The following is a 24,513-nucleotide window of genomic DNA, read 5'->3' on the forward strand; positions in this document are numbered from 1 at the left end:
TTTTTTAAAAAAGTGGTTTTGTCAGCTTCCGTAAACTTCCCACCAATATCATCTATTTATTAGGACTCTGAACTGAGAATTCCATACAAATGCTCATAGAATCTTAGAATTGTAGAGTTGGAAGGGACCCCAAGGGTTATCTAGTCCAACCCCATGCAATGCAGGAATCTCAGCGAAAGCATCCATGGCAGATAACCATCCAAACTCTGTTTAAAAACCTCCAAGGAAGGAGAGTCCACCAATTTTTGAGTCCATTCCACTGTCCCAAGAGCTCTTACAATCTAGAAAGTTCTCTTGGACGTTCTCTTATTTGAAATACTATTGAATAGTGGCCCTTGTCTTTTCCCCCCTGTTTGATTAACCTTTGGGTTGAGAATTTTTTTTAAATTAAAATTAAATAATGCGCAGAAATGTGTTTCCCATCATAGGCATGTCGACTAGGTAGTTGGAACATATGAGAAGTGACCATTTCCCATAAATATACCCCTGATCTTCATCTTAGAATCTTCATATTTTGTAAAATAGTTGATTTTTCTGTTGCACACTACAGCCACACAACACATAGCATGGGAGTAGCAAGCACATTTTAAATATCAGTATGCAATGGTGATATGCCTGCCTGCTTGCTTGTTTGTTTCCTAATAAAACTTTCTCCCTGCCTGTATTACGCTTTGCCAAATGACAATTCCAAAACAGTCCTCAGGATTTTGCAAAGATTAGAGTGGCTGGATGCAGAAGCAAACAGGTACAGTACAGTTCCACTAACCCCCTCTACTGGCCCTGACTCTCTGCCTTTACCAGTAGCCTGACAGAGATATTAAACTGGGGGAGCTTAACAGCATGCAGACCATGTGTTGAAGAAAATACCACCAGCTTAATAGTTGTGTATCAGGAGGCTGCTTAAAGGCACTGAGGCAATGCCAGTAAAAAAAGCATGGCAGCTCTAAATAGGTACACTTGGTTATTTTAATTATACACACCCTGTTAGAAACAGGAAAAGGTACCTGTTCATTAAAACCCTTCCCCTTAGCTTCATTAGCACACCAGGGAAGCAAATGTTGAGTTTAGATTACCTTTTTAAAAGTGAAGAGTAAACCCAGTCTGAATCCAATCGAATTTTTGAATGCAGAGCTCCACAGACATTATATAAGATGGCAGCTATGATATTGACGTCATGCTTCCTGTTGTTTATTTTCAGTATGTGAACATCTTTTGGAAGGACTTGGTATAGGATGACACAGTGTATGACACACACACAAGGCTCAACGCAACCCCTTCCACTGCATACCATAAGCCCCCTGTGGGTCACTTCTTGCCTCGGATTGCACAAGCAATGATTTGTTAAGGTCTTTGCCGGCAGAATGCATGGCTGGAGGGCTGCATTTAGTTTGGTGGCTCACACAGTGTGCAGGATTCGTATTCACCTGCTTCTTAAACTTACTGGAAGGGATTCTTCTTTGGAACGAGCAGGGAGAAGCATGGACTTCCACACATTCCCACTAGAGCTAAAATTTAAAATGCGATGAAGTAATATGCACAGACCATTAGAGTACATGGCCGCATCACACTTTATTATATTAAAGATATGGTAATAGCATGTGAGCATTCACAATTCCTTATCACACCTCTAGGTGGCTGGGGAAACCCAGTTAGATGGGCGGGGTATAAATAATATATTTTTATCATCATCAATCATCATCATCATATTATTATTATTATTATTATTATTATTATTATTATTATTGGTAAAAGGTAAAGGTAAAGGATGTCTGGATGGTTCAGTCCAGTCAAAGGTGACTATGGGGTTGTGGCGCTCATCTTGCTTTCTGGCCGAGGGAGCCGACGTTTGTCCACGGACAGCTTTCTGGATGATGTGGCCAGTATGACTAAAACTGCTTCTGGCACAATGGGACACAGTGACAGAAACCAATGGCACAATGGAACAGTGTGACGGAAGCCAGAGCGCACGGAAACACTGTTTACCTTCCCACTGCGCTACCTATTTATCTACTTACACTGTTGTGCTTTCAAACTTCTAGGTTGGCAAGAGCTAGGACAGAGCAATGGAAGCTCACTCCATCGCTGGGATTCAAACCACCAACCTTCTGATCAGCAAAGCAAAGAGGCTCAGTGGTTTAGACCACAGCGCCACCCCCGCTACGTAAGTAGGGTAACTGGCCAAGGGACAAACAATGGAACAGCGTGACAGGAACCAAAGTGCACAGAAACCCTGCTTACCTTCCCACCGCAGTGGTACCTATTTATCTACTTGAACTGATGTGCTTTCAAATTCCTGGGTTGTCAGGAGCTGGGACAGAGCAACGGGAGCTCACCCTGTCGCAGGGATTTGAACTGACAACCTTCTGATCGGCAAGCCCAAGAGGCTCCCTGGTTCTAAAAATCGGGAAAGAAATGGTCGTATGGAAGAGGTGGATGAATTTGGGTATATTAACGTTAGACCAGTTGATAAATGAAGAGGATGGATTTTATAAGTATTCCATCTTAAGAAACAAATACAGATTACCTACAAATGCTCAATGACAATATCTCCAGATAAAACACTTATTAACCACCATCTACAGACCAGCAGCTTTTACAGCCTCAGAGACTCCATAGATATTGAAGCAGTTGATTAATTCTTACGCAACAAAAAAAAAACCCCGGACATCACAATATATCAGGGGTGTCAAACTCAAATTCATCGGGGGCCGCATCAGCAGTTTGGTCACCCTCAAAGGGCCGGTTGTATCTGTAGGACTATGTGTCCACTCTTTATTATCATAAATTATTGTCACTGCATTCAATTATTACTGTTTTTTGTAATAATGTAAGTAATAACTAGCTCTGAAAGCAGAAACATAGTCAGAATAATGGCAAGTAGATATTCAAATGTACAATTATTGTACAATTTATTGAAAAATGATTTTTGGTAACTGCATTGGGTGGTGGAGGCTCGCTAGGGTTTCATGCAGGAGCTTTGCAGAGCTACTGGTACCTGGAGATGCTGGGGTCCTTCTGCATGCAGGACAAATGTTCTGCCAGTGAGCCACCACCCTTCACCAAAGGGACTGGCTGAGGTTGACTCACTGAAGCTGCTCTCCTGGTTCCAGGGTTTAAGGGCCAGAAGTATAAAGCAGCATCCTATGTTTCTGAGGAGAGGGAGAGGGAGAGGGAGAGGAGGGGAGGAAGGAAGGAAGGAAGGAAGGAAGGAAGGAAGGAAGGAAGGAAGGAAGGAAGAAAAGAGGGAGTGGGAGGGAGAGAGGAAGGAAGGAAGGAAGGAAAGAGGGGAGAGAAAGAAGAGTGGGAAATAAGGAAGAGAATAAAGAAGGAAAGAAAAAGAAAGAGGGAGAGAAGACGGAAAGGGAGAAAGAAGGAAAAGAGGTTATTCTAGAATAGAAAATAAGAAAGTTAGGATTAAAAGTGAATATTTAGAGGTAGAATTTGCTAAATTAGAAGTGTGTTTGAGAAATCACAGGGACGGGAACCCGAGGAGGTCCCAATATGCACTGTGATAAAGAGAAGTTATATAGTTTTTCTATTTTTTTCTATTTTGTGGTTTTTTTTCTGTTTTTCCTGATTTCTGTATTCATATCCCCCCCATCCCTTCTAACTTTTTGTAAACCCTTTTTCTATTTTTTCTATTGTGAAAATCAATAAATATCTATTTAAAAAAAAAAGAAGGAAGTAGAGGGAAAGAAAGAATAAGAATGAGGGAGAGGAAGGAAGTTGGGAAGGACGGAAGGAAGGAAGGAAGGAAGGAAGGAAGGAAGGAAGGAAGGAAGGAAGGAAGGAAGGAAGGAAAGAGGGAGCAGGAGGGAGAGAGGAAGGAAAGAGGTGAGAGAAAGAAGAGTAGGAAAGAAGGAATAAAGAAGGAAAGAAAAAGAAAGAGGGAGAGAAGACAGAGATAAAGAAGGAAGGAAGGAGAGGGAAAGAAAGAATAAGAACGAGAGAGAGGAAGAAAGAAAGGGAAGGGGGGGGTCGCCGCCTTGATTCAGTGCCAGAAAAGAGCGCGATGGGACCCAGGGGCAAAAAGCATTTCCCCGGCCCCAGCTGTTTGTCAGCACTTTGTTGGCGCAGCGCTTCAGCAGCAAGGTCCCACTGCTGGGTCCCGCTGGCTGGGGCGCTCGGCGGGCCACATGACGAGGTCTGGCGGGCCGGATTTGGCCCCCGGGCCTTGTGTTTGACACCCGTGCAATATATAAATCTTTGTTATTAGCAACCAATTTGATATACAGGGATTGAGGGAAGATTGGAATAAAGAACTAATTAGAGATCTCAGTTTCAGCCACACAGTGGGAAACTGTGTTAACTGCTATAACAAGGGTGTCTCTGGATTTTAAAATGAGGCAGAAAAATATATATATTTAGAATACACTGGCGCCCATTATGTTCAATTTAAAAAGGGCTATCTAAGGTATCTAATTGTTGGAGATGCAATAGTAATAATGCTTCTCTAAAACATATGTTTTTTCATTGTCCTCTATTGAAAGACTATCAACAGAACTGTGTCGAACAATCTCACATTTACAGAGCGAAATATCCTCTTGAATTATATACCCAGCACATGGAACCTTACAAACGGACAACATGGACAACACGAGGGGGCTCTCCGTGCCCTCACCACAGCAAAAAGACTGATACTGATGAATTGGGAAAATAAAAACGCGGCTCCCTTCTATGATTGGCTTGTAGGCTGACACAAACTCGCAACATACGAACAACTTACATATAAACACAGACTTGCCATGGACAAATTCAATGATATTTGGAATCCATTCTTACAAATACTGTAATAGGTTAAGATCTGGTGAAGTACAATAACAACCTTGTAAAATAGAGAGTTTGGTGTGCCTCCCCCTGGTTTCCCCTTCAGCACAGGTTCTAGGTCTCTTCCCCCGCCCTCCTCTTTTTTGTTTGCATCTCGCCATGTTTGGTGCACATATGGTTATGTACTTTTTGAACTTTCAATAAAGATATATTAATTTTTAAAAAAGGAAAGAAGAGAACGAATTTGGGGTGTTGTCTCTCACCTGCCCCAGGGGTTAGATTCCAGTGACTTTAACAGGGGCTACAGTAACCCCCATTCAGTGGTATTCCTCCACACTCTCCCCAAAACAATATGACTATATGCTTCAACATGCATTTCACGTTTTAAAGTTTCTCTTTTTGTTTTATTTGACATAATGATCTGCTACTGCTAAACAGTGCAAGTGCCTGCCAGATACATCTCTTCTCTCAGGACAGTTTGTTCGCTTAACTAAAATATTCTAAATGTGTTGACTAATAAGTCTAAATTTATTTATTTTTCATAGTCATTTTTCTTAATGGGAGTGTTTTCCAGATGGTACTGTCTAGTCTTCTGGGATGGTTTCCAATAGATGTGGAAAATTTGCTGTCATGGGTTGTCATAGTTGGTTTTGTCTAACAGGCTGCCTAAGTAGTTCATCCCAATAGATTCTCACCAATATATATATATAAGCATTTGGAGAATCACTGCAAGCAGAAACAGCCATTGGGAGGGTAAGCATAACATCTCTTTTCTGTTATAGAACTTTGTTCAAAGGGTTCATACCCAAGTTTAAGGACACCCAGGAACAGAATGTTGAGAATGTAATGGATAAATATAGACTACAATGTAAGGGTGATATCCAACCAAGTCATAAACAGAGTAGACCCATTGAAATCAATGGACTTTCAGTGTGTCTACTCTGAGTAGGATTTAGTTGGATATGCCTCTTGATTATTTAAAGCTTTGTTTGGGATTGACAGATCTTTCTATGTGGAAAGATTATGCATACATTTAAAAAAATTATAATTATATGTATATATACAGGGTAGAAATTAAATATAAATAATTAACATGTGTGGTATTTCTAAAAAACCCATAGGACATTTAAAAATTGCATGTTACAAATTTCATTGTATAATATAGTAAACTATATACTATACATGAGTTGTGAAATATAATAAATTTGTGTAACAAAGGAATGAAGTTGATAATTGGTTAAATATATTTTAGAAGTAACCCAAAGTTATTGAATGTGCTCATTTTTTTTGCATGTCCATTTTATCTCTAGAAACTGTTTAAAATATCCCATGAGTTTTAGATATTATTCATTTTACAGAACTGAGTGTGGTTGAACAAATGTACATAAACTACTAAACATCTTCAATCATAATATGACTTTTTAAACCTCTTTGGATTTTTTAAATAGTCGTATATAAATATTTTTATAAATAAATCTACATAGAATTTATCTAGCACTTTTCTTTGGCAAAGTATGTTATAGGTTCTGACTTTTTAAATCTTCTGCTACATATTCTTCATGCTCAGCTGATATGACATATATAATTTATATGCATTTTCCTAGGTAAATGTTAAAATTGCAATTCTATCCACACTTACTTGGGAGAAAGTCCCACTGAAGTCAGTGTACTTACTTCCAAGTAGACATTGTACAGGGTTGCCCTGTGAGCTTACAAATAATCACATCAAAATTATGAATAGTGTATACATCTGAATGTTGGAATGATGATGATGAAAATAATAATAAATAAACTTTTTATTTTGTTTATTTTAAGGACAGAGGTAGTCCCTGAAAATCACCATGGCATGGAATATATATAGGATCTCCCTTATTTTGCTTTCAGTGTTCTTGGCACAGCAAGTTTCTTCACAAGGTATTGTAAAATGTCAAGCAAAAGCAGTATTTTTTGAGGAGCTAATGACTCACGGCTCAACCCATAACAAATTTGAAGCAAAGTATTAAGATTTAATCGGAATAAAAGCACATTTAGGCAACCATAATGCTGGAGCTTGTGCTTATGGTTGCCATGTGAATTTTGTCAAGAAATACCACTAATGATCTTCAGGATAATTGTTTTTATTTTTAAGTATATACTGTACTACAAAAAATAATCAATAATTTTAAAATAGCACATCTTATTTCAAGTTTCTGTAATATTAATAATGTGTGCATAATACAGAAACGAAGGGTATGGTAAAGTTAAAGTTAAGAATTTTTTGAGTCCCATTAAAGAGGAAATAAATTATGACCCTTACAAGGATTTAACTTTGACTAAACTGTGTGCAGTGACCGGGTGTGTGTCAGTGTCCAGTCATTACAGTCTAAGAATCTGATCTCTTTCTTTGTATTTTTTACTGTCTTTCATCCATGCCGAAGAGGTCCTTAATGAAGGACAGAAATTAAGGGTTTTATGTTGTATCAGTGTGTGGCACACCTTAACGTCTATGCTTTGGCTACACTCTCTATAGAAACCAGATCGTGTCTTCTCAAATGCTTATACAGTGGTTTGCTTAAACTTCACAAAATAATTTATATGTTTCAATTCTTCCTCTGAAATGTTATGGTCATATGTCTGTCCAATTTGTGTTGTTTGAAAAAGTATGACCATTGTCTTCCGTATTGTGTACATGTTGTTTCTTGTTGTGTCTGGTTGCGACTCCTTGTCTTGAGTAATTTCATTCGGCTTGTCTACTAAATGTTTAGTGTTCGTTGGTCAAAGTGAAGGATGCCTTGGTGCAGAGAACAACTCAATAAGAAGTCAATTAGTCCAACACACACCCACACACACACCATTTGCCTAGAATCACACTCTTAATATGATTCTGTACTAGCCCTGTACTAGCCCAAAACCGAGGCTGTTGTGATCCTAGTGGGATTTCCTATCTGGGTTTGAACATTACATAGTTGTTCAATTTGATAGAGGAAAATGAAAACATTTTGTCTCTTATGGATCACACATGTCTTTTGCTTGGAATTGAAACTGTGAATCAGTGGTGTGCGGTCAGTGGAATACGGGGACTAAGCTAGTCCCCTAAATGCTCCTCTGCTGCCTCCTTCTCAAAGCCCTGGAAGCTTCTGGAAGCTTCTGCCTGGCTTAGGGAGGCACAATACTCTGATGAGTCCAAGAGCCCTCTCGCCACCTTCCCAAAGCCCACCCGTCTTTGGGAAGGAGGCAGGAGGGCTGCAGTATCCTGTCAGAGGCCCGGCACGTCCTTTCCAATGTCCAGGGCTTAGGAAGGGAGGCACAATGCTCACGCCTTAACTACACTTTTTTTTTGTTGCTAATGGACGAGATTGCTGTAACAGTGGACAATCCTTCCTTGGAGGAAGGGTGGTTGCCTGAAGGAATCAGAACAGTGACTCTCCAAATATGTGGAATAACTACCCAAGTCTAATGAGACAGCAGGGTCATATTAAGCAACACTGAAATGTTTTCAGGCATCGTGAATAATGAGCATGGTGGAATGGTTTTTAGCTGAAGGGCTTGCAAAGTTATTTTAAGGACTGATATAATCCAGTGAATTGTGCACGTTGTCCAAGAACCAGAACCAGCTATAATATCCTTATGGCAATAAAAGATTTTCCCCAGTAGCATACCCTATATAATATAGCTCAGGTGCGCCAACTTGAATAAAATATTGAGGGGGCCCAGGTAAATCCCGCCTTGCATAATTGGTCACTTGATGTAGCACACAGATGTCATTTGAATGGCAATGCCCATCAGATATTTTAGGGGCGGCGGCGACAAAGAGACCTCGGCCCCTAGGAGTTGGCTCCTGTGATATAGCTCAAGTGATGGGAGCAAACTTCTAACTTGTTTTCTGTTACTGAACTTTGTTCTTTGGCAGCACACAGTGAGCTGCAACCAATTTTAGTTCTACTTGGCATATGCCCATTGAAATGAATGGATATGGTTAACTTAATTTCCATTGATCTACTCATAAAACCTAGCTGAATACTTAACCCATAATTCTTCAACTGGCTATGTAAGCAATTCTCTCTCTCTTTTTTAGGTCAACCTTTTTTTTGTTTAAAGAACCCATATAACCTCACAACTCTGGATATCAAATTAGCTGCTTACTTTAGTAGGGTGTTCAAGATAAAGCAAAATGTCATTGACGTCAGCATTTAACTATGTTCAGTTCATACCAACCTGCAGAATATATTAATGCAGGTCTTAATCAAACAGATGTACAGGTGAAACTCAGAAAATTAGAATATCGTCGAAACATGCACTTATTTCAGTAATGCAACTTATTATTTTTATTTTCTGAGTTTCACCTGTAGGTGAGATCCAAAGCAGCCTGGATACAAGCCCACATGAGCACAGTGGGGTTGCCCAGTTTCTGATAGAGGGTGGAGGCCACAGCTTCCCCACTTTCTCTGGCAAAAGGAAGAACTTGGTGACTATGACAGGAGCTAGGTTGAGGCTGTATGGTTCATCATATTACAATGAATATGCATATTTAAAAAATGGTGAGGGGAAACGCACACAACAATGCTTTGCCATTTGTTCTTTTCTAACATACGATTTTGGTTTGGCAATGTTTACAGTCATATTGTGTGATTTTTAGATATATCAAGCTGTGCAGGGAGATGTGGGGAAGGGTATTCTAGGAATCATGGCTGCCAGTGTGATAGTAGCTGCCTTCTCTACATGGAGTGCTGCCCAGATTACAAGACAATCTGTGTTAGAGGTAAGTCCTCGACTGCAGTCATTTTTTTAAAAAAGCTCCGGTATGAATAAGCATGGGTATGTTCCCTTAAGGCAGTGGTTTTCAAACTCTGTTTCTTTGGGAGAGCTTAGTGGGGATTTTCCCAACAAGAAGATGGTAGATGAGCTGTGCTGCAAGTAGAGATGTTAATTTCAGTTTCCCCCAGTTTTCTCATTTTTCTGGTATTAAGTTCTGTTTTCCCTATTAGTTTGTCTTGCGTGTGCATGTATAGCAACATGAAAATTCATCAGCATTCTCCTAGTACTCTTTTGAATGCAATTTTGCCTAATAAAATGCAGCTTTTTGTGTTATTTTTTTACTAATGCATTTTTATGCACATTAACTAGTGTACATATTACTTGGGTGAAGAACTGCCTTGCAAAATTCAGAGCAGTGCAAGCCTTTGGATTTGCGCATTGTTTCAAGGCTTGTGAATTAGGTAGGTTCGCCTTTAAATGGGAACGGGAAAAATTCTCCCTGCCTGCAAGGCAGCAGGTCTGACCAGATCCCCTCCTGTCATATGCAGTAACAAAGGAGTGATGGGTGCATGTCAAGATGGGGAGTCCTATCAGTTTGTGTATGGTCAACATATAAGCCCAACACCCCTGGCCAGCATTCAGCAGTGTTATGCAGTGTACATGAATTCCCCAGCAAGAATGCTGTGGGACTCCTTACCAGAAGAACAAGCTGATTTTGAAATGGGAAAAAGTTCCATAATGGCCAAAAGCTGTGACAGCTCCAGGTTTGAGGGGGTTACACATAGATAGGCCTCCTCAGGAATATCCACTGGTGTTGGCAGTGGCTGTGGCAGAGTTCCAAGGGTGGCTAGGACCTGCAGTAAATGCTTGCTTGCAGATCTAGCCACTTGACACAAGAGGAGGCCCTGAGCAGACCTCATGGCTACTGGACCCCACAGGATCCCTCTAGGATGCTAGGTGGAAGTTTGAATAACCACTGCCTTAAGATCCTTCTCTTTGGTACATGTTACTTGTTGTCTTGTGTTTTGGATGTTCCTTTTTGTGTCATATCTCTCTCTCTCTCTCTCTCTCTCTCTCTCTCTCTCTCTCTCTCTCTCTCTCTCTCTCTCTCTCTCTCTCTCTCTCATATTGGTGAGGTATTTTTCATTGTGATTTGCAAACCCAGTCCTGCTAGTTCTACTGGCACAATTTTGAGACGTGTATGAGTAATTCCTGTGGGCGGTGGCAGAAACATGTAATGCCATGCGAATAGCTTCTACATCACAATACAACTGGTGAACAAATATTATGGATACCCAGCCATGGAAATCACCCAAGAGGATCTCGAAAGTTTCTAAAAAATCATGTTGTGGAAATTGAGCTTGCATTCCGAAAGCTTTATATGCACGGCTTTTTAAATGTCCTGTATTTTTCGAGTATGTTATTTAGATTCCAATGCAAACACACACCATTTGGCTGAATCTTCCCAGTCCTAAGTCAACACAAGCAAACTTTTCTGGTTCCTTTTTAGCTACTTTACATAGGAAGCAATTCAAATCAGTTGGCGTTCCAATATATGCCATGTCTTTTGTGACAGTGGGATTTGCAAAACCAATAGCCATAGACACATATACACCTTTGTCTATTTGCCTGACAAGCAGTTGTGGAACATGTCTACATGTTCCACAACTGCTTGTCAGGCAAATAGACAAAGACGTATATAACATGCTGTATTTTCCCTGTTGGTTATCTGCAAACTTCCAGCATGAAGTCAAAGAATATAAAGAGATATGTATCATTCACACACTATACCTAATATACTACGGTATTAACTTTCAAATGACATGAAATGATAAACGACACGATTCTTCTGAGATTTTCTCATTAGAACAGGCATCCCCAAACTGCGGCCCTCTAGATGTTTTGGCCTACAACTCCCATGATCCCTAGCTAACAGGACCAGTGGTCAGGGAAGATGGGAATTGTAGTACAAAACATCTGGAGGGCCGAAGTTTGGGGATGTTGCATTAGAATAACACAGGAATAATGAGAATGGGTTAAAGAGCACTGCATTATAGATTCTAAAGGATATCCATTAGTGAATCTGAACTTGCACAGATGTTATAAATAAATTCAGAGATCCTTGATTCAAGACTGCTCTTTTTACATGAAAAAAAATTGATGTTGTATCCAATTATGTCTCTTTGTTGAATGTTCTTTGATCAAGTGGGGGCTTTGATCAGTGGATCGGGGAGGGAGGAGCTTTTGCTGGCTCCGCCCCTGCAGTTCCCCCATGATACCTCCCACACTGTTCTGGAGGGACCACCAACCCTCTGAGGCACACGGCAGCAGGGAGGGGCAATTGGCACATATCACCTTCCACCCTGTGTCGCTGGTGAAGGTCTCTGATGGATCACAGTCCCTTCCCTAAGTAAAGGGACAGCTTTGGATACACCTTCAAATGTACGACCCAGATAGCATCTTCATTAAAACAGATTTCCTTCATGCAGGTGAAGAAAACTATGGTACTAACATTCTTTCATCATCCTGTGTAGAACTATCTTGCAAAGGACGATGCTCTGAGAGTTTTGAAAGGGGGAGACCATGTGACTGTGATGCAGATTGTGACAGATACGGCAAGTGTTGTCCAGATTATGAAGAAGCATGTTTAGTAGGTGAGTGTTATAAGCACTTCGTTGCCTTTCAAGCTCAAGAAGCTAATCAAAGGATCGACCTCAGGATCTATTTCCAATGTCAATACTGCAATACAGCTCAGTTGCTAGAGCAATACATATACTAAAATTGGAACGATACAGAGAAGATTAGCATGGCCCCTGCGCAATACATTACTATATTTGTAATGTATTGTCTCCCCCACCCCCCGATGCTATGGCCTGCCAGCTAGGCAAATAAAGTTTGATTTTCTTCTTCTACTTGCGTCTCAGGGCTGTGGGTTCAAGCCCCACAATGGGCAAAAGATTCCTGCATTGCAGGGCAATGGCTAGATGACCCTTGCGGTCCTTTCCAACTCCCACAGCTCTATGATTCTAAGATTTACTAGAACTATAACTTCTGCTTTTAACTATATGATAGCCAGTTATCAGTTTTGTTCTAATGGTTACCGGTATATCAGTGGACGCGGGTGGCACTGTGGTCTAAACCACCGAGCCTCTTGGGCTTGCCGATCAGAAGGTTGGCAGTTCAAATCCCCGCGATGGGGTGAGCTCCCATTGCTCTGTCCCAGCTCCTGCCAACCTTGCAATCTGAAACCACGCCAGTGCAAGTAGATAAATAGGTACCGCTGCAGCGGGAAGGTAAACGGTGTTTCTGTGCACTCTGGTTTCTGTCACAGTGTCCCATTGCACCAGAAGCAGTTTAATCCTCCTGGCCACATGACCTGGAAAGCTGTCTGTGGACAAACGCCGGCTCCCGCGACCTGAAAGCGAGATGAGTGCCGCAACCCCACAGTTGCCTTTGACTGGACTTAACTGTCCAGGGGTCCTTTACCTTTATAGTGGTACCTCGTATTACATACCATCCCCCTTACGAATGCTTCGGGTTACGCGCTCCGCTAACTCGGAACTAGATGCCCCTTGTTGCGAACTTTGCCCCGGGATGCGAGCAGAAATCACGCTCCGGTGGCGCAGCAGCAGCAGGAGGCACCATTAGTGAAAGTGCGCCTCATGTTACGAGCGGTTTCTGGTTACGAACAGACCTCCAGAACGGATAAAGTTTGTAACCAGAAGTACCACTGAACCTATAATACAAGCTGGGGAACTTTCATGTGTTGGCAGGGGAGTGAAGAAATTGGTTGGCTTCTGGCCAATGGCACCACACGAAAATAACTGAACTCACAATGGGGCTGTGTACATTTTAGAACAGGCTGTATTCCTATAGCTCCTGTTATTGGACAAAGTTAATCAGCTTCTTCTGTGACACCTCATCCCAGTTACAAGTGATATATAGACAGGGAGTTGGATAAGCCTGAAACCCAGTGGTATTCCTCAAGGGGCACATAGGAATTTGCCTCGAGCTGAGTCAGACTATTGGTCTATCTAACTTGGTACTATTTGCACCAGCAGTGGTTCACCAAATGTTGTTAGATTCCAACTCCCATTAGCCCCGGTTGGGATTGCCAATGGTCAGGATTACGGGAGCTGCAGTCCAACAGCATTTGCAAGGTCATCTACAAAGCAGTGACTGGCAGTGGTCTCCAGGGTTTAACAGAAGTCATGGAGATGCTAGGATCTGAATCTGGGATCTTTCATGTGCTTTAACACTGAGCTATAACCTTTCTCCAAGGTCGAAGGTTGCCACTGCTTCATTACAGGAGGAAGTTCAGGACGAAATGCAATGAGGACAAAATGTACAGTCCACTGGGTGGATCTATCCCTACGGCAATATATAATGTGGCTCTAGGAGCCTTTGCAATATGCTGTTCTCCTTCCACCTGCACTCGCCGGCGATAATGCTGAACATTCAGCCAGTTATACTATAAAACAGTAAAACTAAAAAAAAAAAAACCCAGTGGAGAATCAAAAGTTTGTGGAGTTCCATTTATTTATTTTCAAATTATTTTTATCCTTTATATGCCACCCACACCCACATTTACTGCCTCCTATTTAATCCAGTCTGGATTTTCAGCAGACATAACTTCATTGGACTTCAGTGGAGCCATGCCAAGGCAGAATTTGGTTGTAATAAAGGGGTAATAGAGTGGCCATGGCAGAATACTGTGGGAAAATGGCCTTGTTTGCCCCTAGGATAGTCCAGAGGGGATAAATGCTCTGTGAGTTTCCATTCAACAACAACAAAAATCATTCTTTTAAAGTCAACTCTAATTCCCCCCTGCCTCCACCAGGACAATAAAGTCTTTTGGTGGCGGATGATACTCTCAGAACCTGTTGGACAAATGCAAAGCAATTTGGCAACTGGCATGTGTGTTTAGCATGACCTAAACCGTTTGGCGACTGCAAAGGCCCAGGTCATTGCAAAGTTTACTGCAAGGGCCATCCCCGAACCTGTTGCACCAAGTTGCCAGGTCAATGAAGCACCATTTTAATTCCCCACGTATGCTCTGAAGCAGGGGGGTCAGCAAACTTTTTCAGCAGGGGGCTGGTCCACTGTCCCCCAGACCTTGTAGGTGGCAGGGGGGACTATATATATATATATATATATATATATTGGGGGGGGGGAATCAACAAATTCCTATTCCCCCAAAATAACCCAGAGGTGCATTTTTAATAAAAGGACACATTCTACTAATGTAAAAACACTCTGATTCCCGAACCGTCCACAGGCCAGATTGAGAAGGCGACTGGGCCGGATCTGGCCCCCAGGCCTTAGTTTGCCTACCCATGCTCTGAAGCAATGCTCAGACTGAGAATAGTGTGGCTGATTTTAAATAACAGCTCATAGGTGCCTGCCCCATCCCAGTACACTTTGCTATGGGGTGCCTTGAGCTTAGAGCTAGCCTTGGAGAGTGCGTATTTGGCTTGTTCCTCTGAAGGGTGAAATGTACAGAGGCAATTTCTGTTGGAAATGGAGCATAGCTGTTTTGGATGTACGACACCAATGTTTGTTTTTATGCACTGTTTATTTATTTTTTAAAGGAAGGGGGCATAGGGTTATTCACTATTCACTGTTATTACTGTCTGTAATGTTAAGAGTAATATTAGGGGCAGGATGAAAACAAGTCCAGAGGAACACAAAACGGAAATAAACAGGAAGCAAATGTTAAGGTCTAAACTAAAGCTGCCAGTCATTTGCCCCACTTCGTTAAATCCACCGGCCACCTAGGAAGATCTCTGCTTCCCAGTGTTCCATTACGGATAGATAGATAGATAGATAGATAGATAGATAGATAGATAGATAGATAGATAATGCTTTTGTCGTGTTGATGGAGCATCAGGAGGGGATGCCTTAGGCTCATTGCACAAATTCAGAACAGTGTAGAAGTATCAGCCAGCAACTGGGTCTATCAAAATTAGAATGTGGGTTCACACTTCTTTGTGGATTTTCTCATGTCTGCTTTCCTTGGATATATATTATAATGCATATTATACCTAAAACAGTCTCATCCGGAGATTAAGGGCTGCATTCACTGTTAGTCATATTTAGAAATAGATCCTGTGAACTTAATGGACATGACGAACAGGTTCACTGGTTTCAGTGCATATATACTGTGCGATATTTGTGAACCTATATATTTTTCTTTTAAAATGTAGCACGGTATATACACTAACTACCTAAATATGTGTTACTTGTCAAAATGAATATCAGGCCTCATTCCGCCTGATGCCCCAAGGGTGCAGGCTAGCTGAATGCGGACATCCATAAGCATAACATCTACTTACTGCTACCCCAATTGATCTGATCCTGCTTCATTTGTTACCTGGAATGATATGATTTTGGAACAGCAGTGTCACAGTGGCCTGAGTGGACTACTTCAGAGTAACGACGCTACGCAGCTCTGCATTTTATTCTTTTATTGGTGCTGCGTATTTACAGTGCTGAAGTCATTGCTATTTACACGGAGTGATGTTGTCAGTCTGTATCAGAACCTCCAAGTGACTTTTGGCGCGTCTTTCCCCAGCACAAAAGTCTTGGAAGCCCCATCCTCTTTCCCCTCCTCTTCCGGCGTAATTCTGGAGTTGGGGGGATGGGTCTCCCCCCCTTACTTCCCCCTTCCTGTCCCACCTGGGACCCTGGCTCCGCTACCTTGCCTGAGCCTCGGACCCGACTTCCTGCTTCCCCACTGGAATCGGAGCTCCCTCTGCTTTCCCCTGTGGTCGGTGATGGGCTTGAACTCAGGAGGGGAGGGACTTCGCGATATCCCCTGTCCCTCACATCCACCCCCCTCCCAAGCTCCCCTTCTCCCCTCCCCAGGTCCCCCCCAGGTGTCGGTGACGACTGGAAGCCTAAGAACTCAGTGCTTTCCGAACCCGTTGGTGTGAACACCTCCGCCCAGTCCTGCGAGGCTCCCCCTTCCGCCTGGGAGGGCTGGAATCCCAAAAATTCCGTGGCGTCCGAGCTGGTGGGGGTAAAAATGTGCTGCCAATCTGCTTCTGCCTCTGACTGTGTGGATCTCGGTGACACCCATATCTCGTCTCCCGATTCCTCAAATTCCGCTTCCCAACGCCATGGTGAGCTGCTCTCCTGTGCCTCCTCCTCCTCCCCCTCCCTTTCCATGTGCCAGGGCTTGGGTCTGTGGGGAAAGAGGGCGTGAAATTCTTCCACCAAGAATTCCTCCTGTATCTGAGTGGCTGGGACCCATTCATTCTGGGACGGTGGAGCATCCTCCCATGCCATGAGGTACTCCAGGCCCCCCACCCCTCTCCGTGAATCAAGGATGGCCGTGGCCTCATTGAGTTGCTCCCTGCCTCCCCTCTCCCCCCCTCCCTCGGGGGTTTGTTCGCTGTCTCGGAGCCTGCTGCTTTCCCTGTACGGCGACAGCAGCGATCTATGAAACACTGGATGCACCCTCATATCCTCTGGCAGTGCCAGCCTGTATGCCACCGGGTTGACCTGTTGCGTGACCGTGAAGGGGCCCAGCCGTCTGGGTGCCAGCTTTTTGCACCTCCCTCTGGTGGGAAGGCCCTCCGAGGACAACCAAACCTTGTCCCCCACCCTGATGACCTCCCCTTGTCGCCTGTGGCGATCTGCCCCCTTTTTGTACGCTTCCTTGGCCCTCTCCAAGTGTTCTCTGAGCTGCTGGTGCACCGTCTCCAGTTCCTCTGCCCAATCCTCAGCCTGTGGGCCCTCCTCCTCCTCCTCCCCCTCCCTCTCTGGGAAAGATCTGAGGTCGCGCCCGTAATTGGCCTTAAAGGGCGACACCCCTGTGGAGACGTGCACTGCATTGTTGTAGGCAAATTCTGCCAGTGGCAGGCGATCCACCCAGTCCGTTTGCCGCTGGCTGACGTAGCATCTCAGGTACTGCTGCAGAATGGCGTTGACCCTCTCCGCCTGTCCATTGGTCTGCGGGTGTCTAGCCGTCGACAAGCTGACCTCCACCTGCAGGAGGTTCATGAGCCGCCGCCAGAACCTGGAAACAAATTGGCGGCCACGATCCGAAATAACCCTTAAAGGTAATCCATGCAGTCTGAATACGTGGTCAACAAACAGTTTGGCTGTCTCTTCTGCAGAGACCGCCCTGGCACACGGTATAAAGTGGCACATTTTGGACATGAGGTCCACCACCACCAACACTGCGGTCTTGCCCCTGGAAGAAGGCAGATCTGTGATGAAGTCCATGGACACCACTTCCCACGGCCTGTGTGGTGTGGCTAAGGGCTCCAGCAATCCTGCTGGCGCTGCTCTGACCACCTTTGCCCGCTGGCAGGTGTCACAGCCCCGTACATAGTCTCGAACATCTTCCCTCACCCCTGGCCACCAGAAGTGTCTCATGACTAGGTGAGCGGTTTTGTCCCTTCCAAAATGACCCGCCGTTGGGTTGTCGTGCATCTGCTTGAGGACCGTACGTCTAAGCTGGGTGGTGGGCAGGTACAGTGCACCCTTGTAGAAAAGCAGCCCCCTGCGTTCTGCAAAGTCCTTTGCCTGCTCCCTCCCCCCTCTCAGTTCTCTGAAGATGCGGTTGGCAAATTCATCCGCTGCCGTCAGTGCTGTGAGTTCTGCCTCGCTCACCACTGCTGCTCCGCAGGACCATGCTGACGGGGGGAAAATGTGCCTTGGTGCTGGTGGCGCCTCCTCCTCCATGTACTCTGGCTTGCGGGAGAGGGCATCCGCCCTGACATTCTGCTCCCCCGGGATGTAGTGTATGGAGAAGTTGAAGTTCGAGAAGAACTCTGCCCACCGTATCTGCCGCTGGTTGAGCACCCTGGCCGTTCTCCAGAACTCCAGGTTCTTGTGGTCTGTGCACACCTGGATGGGGTGCTTGGCGCCCACCAGGAAGTGTCTCCAATGCTTGAACGCCGCGTGGATCGCAAGAAGTTCTTTGTCAAACACCGTGTAGTTGCGCTCGGGCTGTGTCAACTTCCTGGAGAAGAAGGCACAGGGTCTCCACTCCCTGTTGGCGTCCAGTTGCAACAAAATGGCGCCCACAGCATTATCAGAAGCATCTGTCTCAATGCGTAGGGGCGCGTCCTGGACCACGTGGAACAGGTTCTGGTCCGAGGCGAACACCCTCTTGAGGCTTTCGAACGCTGCTTGCGCCTCTGGTGTCCACCTGAACTTCTGCTTGCCTCTCAGGCAGTCAGTGATGGGAGCCGTAACGCGAGAGAAGTTCTTGATGAACTTCCTGTAGAAGTTGGCGAAGCCTAGTAGGCGTTGGGCATCTTTGCGCGTCCTGGGGCTGTGCCAGTCCAGGATGGCCTGCACCTTGTCCTTGTCCATCGCCAGCCCCTTGTCTGACAGCTTGTAGCCCAGGAAGTCCACCTCCTTGGTGTGAAACTTGCACTTCTCCAGCTTCACATACAGGTGGTTCTCCTTCAGGCGCTGCAACACCTCCCTGACATCCTTCACATGCTGCACTGGGTCATTGGAATAGATAAGGATGTCATCTAGGAAGACCAAGCAGTTCTTGAAGAGTAGGGACCCCAGGACGTGGTGCATGAAGGCCTGGAAGCATGCTGAGCCCCCTTGCAACCCGAAGGGCATCACCAGATATTCAAAAGAGCCCAGAGGCGTGAACATCGTGGTCTTCCACTCATCGCCTTCCCGGATCCTGATCAAGTTGTACGCCCCCCTCAGGTCGAGCTTGGTGAAGATCTTGCCCCTGCGTGCTGCTGTCAGCAGATCATCCACTCTGGGCATAGGGAAAGCCACCGGTTCCGTCATGCTGTTCAGCCGTCTGAAATCCACCACCAGGCGGCGCTGTTGTGTGTCTTTCTTGTCCACCCAGAAGACCGGGCTGCCCCCTGCTGCCTTGCTTTCTCTGATGAACCCCCGCTTGAGGTTCTTGTCGATGAAAGCGCGCAGATCCTCCAGTTCCTGGTCTGACATGGCGTACAGCTTGGCTGGGGGTATAGTTGCCCCTGGCACCAGGTTGATTTGGCAGTCAAAAGGCCTGTGTGGGGGTAGGTGGTCGGACTCCGCTTCGCTGAAGACCTCCTGCAGGTCCCAGTACGGCTTGGGTATCGCCTCACCCCCTTTGACGTGCATGGTGGCCACCGTGGCTATCGGAGGCCCCTCCCCTGGTTGGTGCTGCATGCAATGTTCCAGACAAAAGTCCGATCCAAACGTGATGCATCTCTGGTGCCAACTGATGGAGGGGTCGTGGCGCGCCAGCCAGCTCATGCCCAAGACGATGGGGGGGGTCTGAGATGGTGGTGACGTTGAATGCCAGTGTCTCTGAGTGCCTTCCCACCGTCATTCTCATGGGGGGGGGGTTTGACGAGTGATGGCCCCTCCCAGCAGCTCTCTGCCGTCAATGGTTGCCACATGCAGAGGAAAATCCAGCTGCAGAAGCTGGATCTGGTGCTCTTCTGCAAAGTTCCTCGAGAAGAAGTTCGCTGACGCCCCACTGTCAATTAGGGCGAGGACCGTCAATGGATAGCCATTTGGGAGCGTTAGCGTGACTTCTAGAACCACTCCTGCTCTGGGAGGGGTGGGCTGGCTCTGCTCCTCTCTGTGCGGGTGGGCGGGCTGGGGCCGTTGTCTGCTGACTGTGCCTGGCTGCTGCCCCTTGTCTCCTGCAGCCAGGCTTTCCCGTTTCCCTGCTGTGGTGCTGCGTCAGTGGGGGAGGGCACCACCGTTCCCGCCTTCCCTTGCCACTCCCTGCGATGTGGGCAGTCTCTGACGAGATGCTGGGGGGAGTTGCAGAGAAAGCAATTCCCGCCCTTTCCCTCCTTGCGTCTTGGCGCCGCTGGGGTTTGAAAAGCCCGCCCGCGCGCGCTATCAATCTGCATGGGTTCCTGGTCCTGGCTGGCCCCAGGCGTGGCTTGCAAGGGTTGTTGGGGGGGGTGGCTTTTCCTGCGACCGTGGGAACCAAGCCCTCTTTGCGCGCGTTGCTTGCTTGTCGCTCCACCGGGATTCCTGTCTCACCCCCACTGCCAGAGCCGCTTTGCTCAGCTGATCCATAGTACTGGGCTTTGGACCTCTCGAGAGCTCATCTTTCACCTCCTCGTGCAAACCCAAGTAGAACGCCGCTTGCATAGGAGGCGACTCTAGTTGCCACCCCAGTCTGTGCACCAGCATGGTGAATTTCGCCCAATATGCGCGAACTGTCATATTTCCTTGGCGTAAATTATGAAGCTCCTCCTTGGTCTGGTCCAAATGACTATCGGAGGAATACATCGTTTTCAAACCTTCTAGAAATTGTTTGACATTCTTCATGCAAGGATTCTTGGTTGCTATTAACGGTCTTAGCCACTCCCTGGCTGCCCCGGTAAGCTGCTCCACAATAAACGCTACCCTGTGCTCATCATCAGGGAACTCATTATGGTGCAGCTCAAGAGCATACACGATTTCAGTCTCAAAGCCATGATATTCCCTCGGGTCTCCATTGAACTTGCTTACTAGGGTCCCGGCTCTCCTTCCTGGCAGCACTTGGATTGGGGGGGTCCCTCCCGCCTTGGCTTTCTCTGCATCCAGCTTGCTTTGGAGGTCTACCGCCACCGCCCTTAATTGCTGCTCCCTTTCCTGCAGCGCTCTCACCTGTTCCGCAAGTTGTACCCGGTCGTCCTGCACCTTCTTGGTCTCTTCTTTAGCTGCCTGTAATTCCCCCTGAGCCTGCAGCGTCAGCTGCTGCAGTTCTTCCTGGGCTTGCTCCGCGATCTGCCGCCATCTCTCCGCCTCTGACACGCTCATCCCGGCAACTCCAAAGTAGCCCCAAAAAAGACTTGGAGGTTGCTGTCACAGTGGCCTGAGTGGACTACTTCAGAGTAACGACGCTACGCAGCTCTGCATTTTATTCTTTTATTGGTGCTGCGTATTTACAGTGCTGAAGTCATTGCTATTTACACGGAGTGATGTTGTCAGTCTGTATCAGAACCTCCAAGTGACTTTTGGCGCGTCTTTCCCCAGCACAAAAGTCTTGGAAGCCCCATCCTCTTTCCCCTCCTCTTCCGGCGTAATTCTGGAGTTGGGGGGATGGGTCTCCCCCCCTTACTTCCCCCTTCCTGTCCCACCTGGGACCCTGGCTCCGCTACCTTGCCTGAGCCTCGGACCCGACTTCCTGCTTCCCCACTGGAATCGGAGCTCCCTCTGCTTTCCCCTGTGGTCGGTGATGGGCTTGAACTCAGGAGGGGAGGGACTTCGCGATATCCCCTGTCCCTCACAAGCAGCTTACAGGGGTAGAGCAGTATAAAGAACTGTGCATAAAGCTCATCTGCAAACATTTAATTTTTAAAATATTGGGACTTTTGGTGAGGCAGCACAACAGAATGTGGCAAACCAGAAGTGAAGCCTGGGGAGTTAAAAATGAGACATAAGAAACCTAGTTTTTTTGGAAACTAGTGTTTGCAAAAGTAACATTTTTGAAAAGAAATATATAAAAAATAAATAAATTGTCCAGGAGCATCCTTAGAGACCAACTAAGTTTGTTCTTGGTATGACCTTTCGTGTGCATGCACACTTCTTCAGATACGAAATGCACACGAAAGCTCATACCAAGAACAAATTTAGTTAGTATCTAAGGTGCTACTGGACATTTTATTTATTTTTAAAATATATTTCTACTGCATCAGACCAACATGGCTACCTATCTGAATTTTTGAAAGGGTGAGTTTATTTAACAAGCCTTTTGTTTATAACTGTGAATTGAAAATAGTAAACAACAATGCTAAGTTTGGTATTAGAAGGAAAACCTAAACTGAAATTTGAGTTTTATGCCTGGTTGCAGTTCCGACTACTCCGGCACCGACCACGACCACCACGGTCCCAACAACAACTACAACGACCACAACCACGCCTCTGCCAAGAACCACCACGCCCAAACCATCAACTACAACACCAAAGCCAAAGTCTACAACCAAACGTTCTCCCAAACTTAAGCCCAAGCCCAAACCCAAGCCTAAACCCAAACCCAAACCCAAACTGAAACCTAAACCCAACCCTCCAAAGAAGAAAAAGAAGCAAAAGAAAGTGTCTCATGAAATTATGGAAGGTATGAAAACGTATACGTGATACGGACTTCTTGGAGTTGCATGTAGATTTTTTTTTCTCAATTCTGTGATTCATTGTGATTTACTGTAATCGTGAGCCTTGAGAGAGATGGCAGGGTTGCAGAAAAGAAAATGGAACTCGCTGAAGCTTCAATATGTTGATGAATCCTTTTACTGATTCTCCAAGCTCCATCTACCAATATTCGAAATGTCCTACCAGGTTGTGGCAAACTAATGCTGTCATTCATATATCTGGAGCTTTTGCTACGTAAAAGGTATCTCTCTCTGTCCTGGGCTATTTTAAGATTAAGATTGCCTGCAATTTAGAGTAAATCTCTCTCTCTCTCTCTGTGTGTGTGTGTGTGTGTGTGTTTTAAAGGCAACGATCCTTTATCCATTGCCTTGCTATATAGGAATTCATCTTGATAATACTCGTGCCTTGAAAATGGAAATACTTCTTGCAGACTAAACCAAAGTAGCATTGGGGGAAGGGGAATCTGGGATATTTGTCAGGTTGATTACAGTACCTATCTTTCTTTCTTCTGAGTGTTTTGTGTGTGCCCACTTTCACTTGGCCAGGACCCCTGTCCCCCCCGCCCAAGAGCCTAGGCATACCCATTGGGCTCACCACCACCTTTGAACATAAAAATTCCATATCCTATCAAACTGCTTTTGAAAGTCATTCGGTTTCAAAAAATAGTTTGCCATGTAGCCAGGGTGGAGGTTGGGAACTCCTTTAAGAAACCCAAGCCCAGAGTATTCCAATATGTAAACTACTCTGAGGATTTTTCTATATTAATTGAACAGCAGGATAGACAATTCTAACATAAATAAATTTTATTTATACATTCTTACATTTATTCTGATGTGGAACCCAATGCTCTATATGCCACCTTTCTTTTTTCTTAAAAACATATTTGGTTTTTCAATTTAAATTTTTACAGAGATGTATCAAGCATAAAAATCATAAAAACAAGGTTCCAATAAATCTCCTGGACTTCTATCCTCCCACATCCTTTATGATTATCCAAATCTTTTATATCTCCATTGTGTCCATAATTCACCCTTAGATTACAAGTGATATTCCAATCCTTTTGACAATTTTAACTGTTTACAATGGTCTTTAAGATAAGTTATAAATTTCCCCCATTCCTTATTGAAATTTTGGTCTTCCTGATTTCTGATTCTTCCGGTCATTTTAGCCATTTCGGCATAGTCCATCAACTTCATCTGCCATTCTTCTCTGGTTGGAACTTTTATTTTCTTTCCATCTCTGGGCCCACCTTTCCTGTTATAGAATTGTACATACATTTCCTAAGCAGTCGCCCATATAAGTGCTGACCCAGACTTGGTTAGCTTCAGTAAGATGGTGGTCGCAAGTGCCTTCAAATCATACTCTGAGATGAGTAACTAACTATGCAACCATTTGGACTGCGGTCTATCTGTAAAGTGCTATTCCACCAGTGGATTCAACAGTGCAACAATTGCCCTAATCCGTTGACTCACAAACACATACGACTTTTCCAGATTAAGAGCAGGCAAATTTTCCGGTGCTGGCGGTCCATGTTGAAAATACATCACGAGGTTGAAGTAGACAGTTGATTTGTACATTTTTTATTTTATCTTTTCGCATCATTTCCAGAAACATTCAAAATCGCATCAGGCCTCTTCCGTTCACAATTCAGACTTTAAAATAAGACACTTTGAAAAGGGCTTTCTCCAGTCTTCCAGCTTCCCTCATCCTGATGAGGGATGAAATCCTTTGGAGGCAAACTGTCACAGTGTTGCATGCCAGCAGTGATTGGGGTCAGAACCAAAAGTGTGTTGGTAATCCCTGCCCCCCCCCCTGCTCTTTTGCTATGCCTTCTTTCTCTTCATTTCCCCCCTTTAAGAGTGCATGAAATTAGGGTGGAGGTCATAGGCCCTTCTGGAATTGCATCTATGAAGAAGTTGTCTCAGAACTGTATTCTGT

At 44.9% G+C, this 24,513-nt stretch overlaps 1 protein-coding gene and 1 pseudogene across 1 annotated transcript in view; both read left to right on the top strand.

The window, feature by feature from the left end:
* The first annotated feature begins 5,860 nt into the window (after positions 1 to 5,860).
* PRG4 (proteoglycan 4) overlaps positions 5,861 to 24,513 on the top strand; it is a 44,446-nt gene continuing 25,793 nt past the window's right edge. Inside the window, 5 exon segments of the mRNA XM_088673580.1 lie at positions 5,861 to 5,867; positions 6,583 to 6,681; positions 9,383 to 9,505; positions 12,036 to 12,155; positions 22,280 to 22,543. Of these exon segments, the coding sequence (XP_088529706.1) occupies positions 5,861 to 5,867; positions 6,583 to 6,681; positions 9,383 to 9,505; positions 12,036 to 12,155; positions 22,280 to 22,543 (613 nt within the window).
* On the top strand, positions 12,256 to 12,350 carry LOC132592512 (U6 spliceosomal RNA; annotated as a pseudogene).

Source organism: Zootoca vivipara, chromosome 7, assembly GCF_965207765.1.
Source record: "Zootoca vivipara chromosome 7, rZooViv2.hap1.1, whole genome shotgun sequence".
NCBI lineage: Eukaryota > Metazoa > Chordata > Lepidosauria > Squamata > Lacertidae > Zootoca > Zootoca vivipara.